Here is a 9,607-nt window from a genome sequence, read left to right on the forward strand (position 1 = left end):
TATGATAAAAATAATTATTCAGCTATAAAAAGTCAACCAGCTATAAAGTTATTGCTTTAAAATATGTAACAACTTTATAGCTGGTCTCTATCCAGCTTTAATCTGAATGTGTAGCAGGGCCCTAAGGTGCCATGTTACCCAGCTTCCTACCATCTACTTACGAAATGTATGCAAACCCAAATAAAAGACAACAACTTCTTTACAAAGACGGCAAGAACTGTTATTTTTAAATAGACATGAAATTAGTGCCTACACTAATGAGCAGTTTTCAAATGTATTTTTCTTTATCTTATAATTTGTTTAGAGAGGTGGGAAGAGAGGCAGTTAGCTGTGTTAGTCTGAAGTCAGACACAATGTAGCATAGGCTGGCACCTGTGCTAACTGCTTCAGAGAGGCATGAGCTTTTGTAGCCAACAACCTACTTGGTCAGCCTACTAAAAACAGACACACAAAAATAATTTATTTAGACAATTCATGACTTCCAATTTAGAAAAGAAATATATTTTCTGGATAGATACTTATATTTTATGTACCAAAATATGTAATCTGATATGTCTGTATGAAAATCACGTTGCAGTGGGACTGATTGAACATCAAAGGAAAGTAAGACTTGGAAGGCATATTTACAGTAACTAAGTTATTTAATAAATAGACAAACTGTAACTTTTCCTAGGTCATTTCATTTATACAACTGCTTCACAATGTACCACTCAACAGATAAGTATTTTTTTTTTTTTGAATATTCAGCTTACCCAGGGTCCTTGACATCACTGGCAAAGCAGAGCTGAGCACTAATATTGAGACACAGTTTCCAATTATCTGTTTTGAACAAAAGAGCATTCCTTCCATCAAAATAGGATTTTTGTTAAAAGCAAACATTTTTCCTGATTTCACATTTTGTTGTTTTGATGTCAGTTCCTTAAAGGTTCATTCTGCAAACTGGACTTAATATAATTGTTGTTTAAATTATATAAACTTAACTTGATCTTGCTTCTACCAGATATCTCCAGTTTCCTTCTGAGATGAACTGGTAAGCAGGCAAAACAAGACACACACACCAAGATTTTCTTTTAAAAAGGCAATTTCATAAACTTAAAGAAGCTACAATTCATTTGACAATTTAAGTCCCAGTCATGCAACCACTTGTGCTTGCATCATTCCATTGGCTTTATTGGGATGACTGATAAGTAAAATTAAGCATGTTATAACTGCTTGCAAGATTAAAGTTTTATTTTTATACAGTTACGAAAAACTAAAAATTGTTTCTCTTCTACCTGCGTTGATATTGGTAAATGTAAAGATTTTTAAAAATCATAACAATGTTAGTTTTGGCTGCAATTTTAGTAAAATTCCAAAAATAAATAGTTAAAGCTGTATTTACTATCAGATAATAGACAAATCTGTTCAATTCTAATTCTATAATTATTAACAAGAAAAGGTGAATTAAAGTTACAAAAGCATCAACATATTTGTCATTTACTTATATTTTGTTCCTATTTTTCCTCAACTATTCCTGAGATACTGAAAGATGTGCAGACACGAAGACAATTTCAACCCAGTTTCCAATGCTACATAAAGTAAGGAAAGGCATGGAATAGTCTTAGCAAATATCTTGTATCATAAAATCAATGTGTTTAGACACTACTACTTTCATATATTTAATCATGAAATTCATGTAAATGATGTGATTCATGTAAATTATGGAGGATTATTTAATTATTTAAATACTCCATCTGCCCCTTGCTTATTGAGCGCTCCCTCTTGTCAGTTTGTGGGAATATTTTGTCAAAAAATGTATGCATGTGCCTCAGCATTAGGTAACAGCATTCGTTAATTCTGAAGCCAATGCCAAATTGCGGAAAAAGTCAAATTAACCTCAGACTGCAAAACGTTGCTGAATAGACCTCCTCAGTCTTACTTTAATTATTCAAATTTGAATTACTTTGTCTGTATTACTTGTAGCAACCAAGTTCTTCAGATTTCAAATAAGCTCCCTGAAGTACAGTTAGCACAATCAAAGTTACTCATTAGCAATACGTTTCCTTTGAAAAAAGTCCTTTCACTAGCTTTTTCTATAGCTAGTTAACAAGCTCCACTATTCCAGGCTTTTTACAAGTGAATGGATGCCATCCAAACTAAACAGAGCACATCCTTTTTCCCACTCATTCAGCATTTTGAAAATCTTCCAGTTTGTGTTTACGCAGCTTACAAACAAATACTGATCACTGCAAATGAGCCATTCAGAGCAATTACTAACTAAAAGAGTCAGTTTGTCTTGGGTGGCAAAAAGGGGGGCCATCACCACCTCAGATTTTACCTTACCTTTGTCATAGTTGTGTCATCCTTCCTGGGAGTGAAATTTTCAAAAAAGCGAAGACTGTAGAAGCCGACGACAGAGGACACCATAAGATAGCTGTGAGAATCAAGGAAAAAAGAACCTCCAAGGAATGCAAGTTTCACTCAAGTTCTCAGCAGCCTCCTAAAAGTCTTAAGAACCAAGGGAAAAAAAACAAAAACACTTCGAGTGCTTGAGAAGGACTGACCTGTCTCTTTCTTCTTTCCAGGCAAGTGTCTTAGTAAATTACCAGCGTCCCAGAAAACTAGACAGAATACTTGTTAACAGACAGCATACTTAAAGAAAGGATACAAAATCAAAATGATTTCAAGTGCTGCTCCCACAAAACCAAAAGTGGACAGAGAAGCATTTCCTATCCCAGGCCCCTACGAGAGAAGAAAACCAAAAAAAAAATACTTTGCATAAATTAATGATACACACGCACATTAAGTGTTCAGAAAGTTAACTTCTGTCCTTACCAAGGATCTGAGATCCTTGGATTAAAGATGTACTGTAAAATAAAATATTCCATGATTCAAGGGTAGAAATTCGGGGTAGCTTCAAATTTAGTTTTACATTCTGCCTATCTAAATTAAACAAGCTCAATTTCAAAATCTGAGTAAAATGTTTTACAATAGGAAAATAAAACAGAGTTTTCCAACATTATTATTCACATCGCATGTAATTTATAAGCATATGCCCCAGTACTTTGGATGCTAAATCTAAAATCTCCAAGTCACACTTTTTTCAGTGCATGCATTATTACTAATGGAACAGCAGCTTGCACTAAATGGCTTCATATAGTTGTGCAAATATGTGATATGACTGTACTCATCTAAGCTAAATCATTAATAAGCTAGAAAAAAAAGTTGTAATGGCATTAATTGGGACAACCTAAAAATGTGCAGGCTGCTTTTTTCTTGAAATAAAATACTTTAAAAATATTAAAGTTTATTTCCAAAATAAAAAATAAAGTTATGAAAACACCAAAAAGATAATAAGGATATTTTGTTCCATTTTGAAATAAATTTCCTTATAAAGATGTATTAATTCTGTTCCACTTAAAAATGGAAGCACCAAGAAAATATATGCCCTTTAATTCTGATGGTGCTCTCATTTACCTACTTTGTTAATTACTACTGTATCAACATCAGCCTGATCTTCCTAAGAGATAAATGAAGCTACTAAATGCAAGCAAAATTAGATATAAGCTAGCACGTTTGCAGAACTAAACCCACAGAATCAAACTCAGGTGTTAAACGCACTTTTTAAAGCTATTAAACTGAAGCCTCTTGCTGGTGCTTTTTCAAAACTTCCAGTGAACATGTTACTGATGTTTGCAAAAAAAAAAAAAAAATCACAGTTTACTTTACCCCTGATCCCTTTGGCATTGCAGTCTCATCGACCAACAGGCGAAGAATGTTGCAAGCAACCAAGAGGACTGATAAGGACTATAAAGAAGTAGAGACATTCTGTCAATTCTAAGGTTTTAACACTTAAATAATATAAATGTTTAAACATAATGAAATCTGGTGTCAATAAAACTTTTATCTTTGCAGAAAAAAAATCTCAAGAAGGGATTGCTGGTTCTCATATTTTCTTGGTTATCACCTCCATTACTCAAAGCCATTAAAATTATCCCCCAAACAACTATTATACACAAGGAAAAAAAGACAGTAAAATTCTTACCGTTACAAAGAGTAGCAGTATCATAACAGCTGGATACACTAAATTCCTCTCCCATGCAGAAGCTTTTTTTCGTCGCTCTTTTCAGAGAGGAAAATAGGAGACTTAGAACCTTATACCAGTTGTCTTGGGTGGCAAAAAAGTATGTTATTGCTTTCTATAATGGGCTTATTTTGTAGATTTTAATTGTAGGCAACCTTCTACATCAACTTGAGTGAAAGGGGTACTAACTAGCTGGTATCTTCCTGGTATGGTGCAATTTTGCAAAGTTTTAAATTGCACCATGATATTTTTTTTTTTTTTATTTTTTTTTTTAAACCACACACCTTGACATACTCTTGAACACATAACACTTAGATGATTCCACATCATGCTGGTTTAGGGTTAGTCAACATATATGCCTATACTTATTTTAACAGGCATTAGATATCACTATGGAGTCTAAAAATCCATTTTTACTTACCACTTTGATATCTAGCATAAGGCATTTTCCTAACCTTGAGCTGGTAACAACTACTGCAGTGTCTTGAATATTGTGAGCTAAGCTAATAAAAAGGAGATGCAGCGATATATCTGGTATATTAGATCGGCACTGACAAAAGGAAAATTAACATCATTGGCAACTGGCTTTTTTCAGCCAGTGTAGTCAATGTTACTGATAAATGCCACATGCGTACGCACAGCCACTGCATGCACAGGGCACAGAATTACAATAATAAATTTGTATCAGTCAACTGCAAGGTATTTTGGCACATTTCATATATTTTGGCTATTTTGTAACAAGTTTCACAGACACACTACTAATCAAACCCATACCTAGCTTTGTTTTTGTGCTCTTCACACTTTCAAGTTCCCATTCCAGCTCTGTTGTACTGTACTCCACAGCAGAAGATAAACCTGATCAAAAGAAAGACATAGGGGTTTCTTTGGTTTATGTTTTTGAGAGACCACTAAAATGAATCCCACAAGATACATTATGAAAACAGTTTTTAGCATGCTTATTATAGCAACAATACTTTTCCTTAAACCAATGGCAAATGGTTCGTTGGAGAGCTGCAGATAACAAATATAAGTCTGACTGGGGATCTTCTTGCTCTCTTTATCAAAAGAAGTCCTCCATACCAAAATGTCCCATGAGGAACCTGATGGGGATCCTCTAAGCAATGTGTGAAAGACAGGAGGAAAAGGAGATGGTGTTACAGACAGATTCAAGAAGAGAAACAATCTGACAGTGCGTGGAAAGGACCGTATCTGTTGCCTCAGTGCCCATGGCAGCAATTCCCAAATTGTGAGTCACGGCCCCAAATGGGGTCGCGACATCAGCAGATGGGGTCAAAGGGGTGGGAGGCTGTGGGTTGGGAATGAGGGGTCATGCTGAGGAAATGGGGACATAAATGGGGTCATGATGAGGAAAAGTTTGAGAAGCAATGACCTATGTTATATCATGGTGCAAATACAGCACTACACACTCTGATGGCCTTTCAAAGTATTTTGTAGCTTTCTAAAATTCCATTTAAAGATGATGCATACCAAATGCTTCTAAGACTGACCAAAGCTGTTTCAAGGAGATATAATGGCTTTCTTTTTGCTTCTGTGTACAATGAACACTGACAACAGAATAATACTGGGTACCTCACTAGATCATGGCAAATTCACACATTCCCTTTTCCCAACAAAACTGCCTTTACAGCTGAGTTCTCTGCATCTCCATGTCATCTATTGTCCACCCAATTTCTAGTTCCAATTCTTGGTTGTCCTTCTTACTCAGTGACTTCAGCTTCCAAGATGATGCCCAGGGATCCGGGATTTCTGTTTCCCATGGGAAAAATGGAGAAAGCTACAGATTTTACCTGTTACCAGAGGAAACCTCAGATTTCTCATTTTACTGGAGAAACCCACAGATTTTGCAGTTTTGCAAAGAACTCTCCGCCAGCTGGCAGAGTTCCAGCCTGCAAGGGCCTGGGAGACAGCAGGAGGAAGGCGGTCAGTCAGGGGATGCCACATGCATGTATATGCACGTGACCACCAGGCAGCCAAGAGAGCAGCTCCCGCAGGTAAGTGGGGGTGGGGTGGGGAGGGGGAAGCACTGAGGCCCCCATAGGGAGGGAGGGAGTTGGGCATGGCTGGGGCTGGGCCTGCTGCCCAGCTGGGCGGTGCATGAGGCTTGGGGCCTGGGGCCACAATGTGTGGCCACAGGGCCCTGGCAGGGAGTAGGATGGGGCTGCAGGCAGCTTGACCAGGGGGCAGGGTGAAGGGGCTAGCTCCCTGCCACTGCATGCACACCCAGGGAGGCAGGGAGGACCCATGCCCCCCACATCTGTGCACGGGATGGGGGTGAGCTGCCTGCTGTGGGCTCAGGCTCCCCACCCTGCTGCCCTCCCCCAGGGTCTCCACAGCCCAGAGGTTGTAATCCGGCACTGCAGGGAACAGCGGGGGCCACATGGGGAGCCTCGTTGCCGCTCCAAGCCCTGCACTGCCCTGGCAACACATCCGCTGCCCACGTAGCTGCAGCAAAGGGTACAACCCCACAGCACTGCTCCTGCTGCTTCCACGTAGGCAAGGGACATGGCACCACACGAAGAGAGCTTACAGTGGCTAGCAGCTTCCTCATGTGGCCCTGCTGTTCCCAGCAGCACTGGGTCACACCTGCTGGGCAGTGGAGGCCCTGGGGGAAGGCAGCAGGGCAGAGAGCCCGAGACTACAGTGGGCAACCCATCCCTGTCCCAGCCCCGCCCACAGATCTGTGGGGCACAAGTCCCCCCTGTCCCCCAGAAGTGCACGCAGTGGCAGAGAGCTGGCTCCCCTCCCACCTAAGCCTGGAGCAGGCTGGTTGGGGAGCTGGGCTTCACTCCACCCCAGCAACCCTCCAGCAGGGTTGGAGTTGGAGGGGGCAGGGAAGAGGAGTGATGGGCACCAACAGGAAAATTATCACTTCCCTAGACCTGCTGGCAACACACCTATCAGTGCAGCCCAGTATGCCATCATCGGCTCCATGATTTTTCCAGGAACTGAGGTGTAGTTGCCTGGATCCTTTTTACCTTTCTTAAATATGGGCACTATGTTTTCCCTTTTCCAATCATCTGAGACTTCTCCTGATTGCCATGAGTTTTCAAGGATGATGGCCAATGGCTCTGCAATCACATCAGCCACCTCCATAAACACACTCGAGTATTAAAATGTTCACCTTATCAAAATCCCTCTACTTGCCCATCCCAAAATCTACTTTCTCCAAATCCCTCTAGTTGCCCAACCCATCTCCTAATTTTGTGTGTCCACACTCATCTCTTCTTTGATGACTCCTTTCAACTTTTCACTCTTCTCTGGCCCCTGTCCTGCCACACCTCAATCATGCTTTTGTCTCTCCCATCTTAAAAATCCTTCTTTACTCTATTTGCCCCTCCAACTGCCCCATCTACCTCAGGTCTGAAGCCTCTTACAACTGCTGTCTACAGTTTCTCTCTTCAAACTTCACCCTGACCTTCTCCGATGCAGCTTCTACTCCTTGAGCTTATTCCATTGAAACTGCTCTTGCCAAAGTCTCTCAGAAGCAAAATTCCATCCCTCTTCCTGACATGTAATTTAAATACTGCCAACATTGCTCTTCTTGATATCATGTCTCTTCCTGGTTTCTGTTATTATCGTCTCCTGGTTCTCCTCCTGCTTGTAAGTATTCCTTCAGCATCGTCTTTGGAGGATCCTCCTCATTTATTTTCCAAATTTCTGTGAAGGTTATGTAGAGTTCTTCTCTTTGACCCTTCTCTTCTACATCTTATTTCTGAATAATCTCATCTGTATGTTAACTACAGATAAGTTTGGTGTAGAGTTGGATGCATCTCCTTTTGTCAAACTGAAAACTTTGATCCAGCACCACTAACAGAAATCTAACTTGGCCAACAAGTAGTTCTTATTCTTCTCCTCCCAACTTTTCTCAATCTGGTCTTTTCTTGACCTCTGCCTGTCATAGGCCCAAAACATTAGCCTACATCATCTTCAACTCTGATCCCCAAGTCATCACATCCAGCCTTGCAGATTCTTTCTGCATAATCTGTTCTTCCACACAACTAAACCTCTTGTCCAAATGATCAAACTGCATGTTGAATATTTGCCCCACTTGATTTCTCTAGCTCTATCAAACACAATCTTGCTCTTCTTATATGCATTCACAATGCTGCAAACAAAGACCATTGCAGGCTATTGTTTTTTCCATATCGTGTCTCTATTTCCATCCTTCTATTCCTTCCCACTGCTCTACTGCATCAAGCATCAGCTACTTTTCACTTTCAATACCCATCATGACTTATTCCCCGCCCCCATCTTTATCTCCCATGCACTATCAAAATGTGAACTCCCATTTCCAATTAGCCAATGAGGCCACTCTCTTTCAGACACTTAAAAGTTTTCAAACTAGAACCTCTCAGGCACTGTCGCTTGCACTTGGAAGGAGCTATCCAAAAATAAATACCTCCTTAAAATTTTTTGCCACAATACGTACAAAAACTAAACAGTGCTTAGGCAAATGGTGTACTAAAACCACTGCCTATCATGTGAACAAATCTTTTTCCACTGTTTCCTTGTAATCTACAACTATCTCTGTGTCTGTTGTCTTAGACTTACAGAATAAGTTCTTTGAGAAAGATTTTTTTTTGTTGATTTTCTATAGCACCTAGTAAAGCAAGGCTTGCAAGGTAATATGGTAACAAAACATAATTACCAGAGACAGATCTCTAATACACCTTTAATGTTTTGCTACTACGTACTGAAGTTGCTAACTTGTTTTGATATGGCAATGTTCTTATGCATTTCAAACACTATTTTTACTAGGAAATAGGATTTAATTTTTGTTTTAAATTACTGTGACTCTTTCTACTGGGTCCAATGCTGGGGTGGCAAAGTCTGCCTGGATCCCACCTTGCTTGCCTCCTCTGGCCTCGCAGGGTCCCACTCTGTTGTCTCACCTGCCACACCTTCATGTTATGATTGGATAGGAAGGCTGCCCCCGGCAAAGGTGGGGGAAAGAGGGCAATTGGGTATTAGGCCCTAGTCTGGGCTGAGGCCCTCTGACCTTCACCCACTTTACTCTGGCTGGACCCCTCCACCTGAGGTCCACTGTCTCAGGACCACAGACTCCTGGGTCCCAGCTCCAGCCCCACCCTCATGAGGTCTGGGCCCTTCAGCCTCTGGTCTTGCCCTTGCAAGCTCTGGGCTTGCACTCCCAGTCTTTACTGTCCAACACAGGTCCTTCTGCTAACAGCAGTGCTAGACGCTTTGAAGGGTTTACGACAGGAGTTGTCAATTATTTGGACCCAAGGGCCACATAGGGAGTTTTGATGAGCTGTTGTGGGCCAGGTCAACACCTCCCCCACAAACTCACCAAAACTCCCTATGGGGCTTTGGGTGGGTAGGGAGCAGTGTTTAAGAGCAGGACAGGTACACCCTACCCTGTAGGCAGGGCAAGTGATGTGTGGAGGGAGAGTGTGAGCGTGTGTGTGGGGGGGGGTTGCCTGGGAGCCAATGTGGCATGGGGGGGGGGGGGGGGGGGAACCGGAACCCGGGAGAAAGGCCCACCCTGGCACGCGCCGCCAGAAA

The 9,607-nt window shown here is 41.1% G+C and overlaps 1 protein-coding gene across 1 annotated transcript in view; it reads right to left on the reverse strand.

Moving 5' to 3' along the window:
• The window catches only part of LMBR1 (limb development membrane protein 1), a 130,746-nt gene that overhangs the window by 36,779 nt on the left and 84,360 nt on the right, over positions 1 to 9,607 (reverse strand). The window contains exons 10-15 of the mRNA XM_019507945.1: positions 4,838 to 4,918; positions 4,025 to 4,101; positions 3,709 to 3,786; positions 2,648 to 2,721; positions 2,323 to 2,413; positions 753 to 819 (exon numbers count right to left, since the gene is read on the reverse strand). Coding sequence (XP_019363490.1) covers positions 753 to 819; positions 2,323 to 2,413; positions 2,648 to 2,721; positions 3,709 to 3,786; positions 4,025 to 4,101; positions 4,838 to 4,918 — 468 coding nt within the window. The remainder of the gene's footprint in view (positions 1 to 752; positions 820 to 2,322; positions 2,414 to 2,647; positions 2,722 to 3,708; positions 3,787 to 4,024; positions 4,102 to 4,837; positions 4,919 to 9,607) is intronic.

Source organism: Gavialis gangeticus, unplaced genomic scaffold (genome assembly GCF_001723915.1).
Source record: "Gavialis gangeticus isolate Ggan-Ray unplaced genomic scaffold, GavGan_comp1, whole genome shotgun sequence".
Classification (NCBI taxonomy): domain Eukaryota; kingdom Metazoa; phylum Chordata; order Crocodylia; family Gavialidae; genus Gavialis; species Gavialis gangeticus.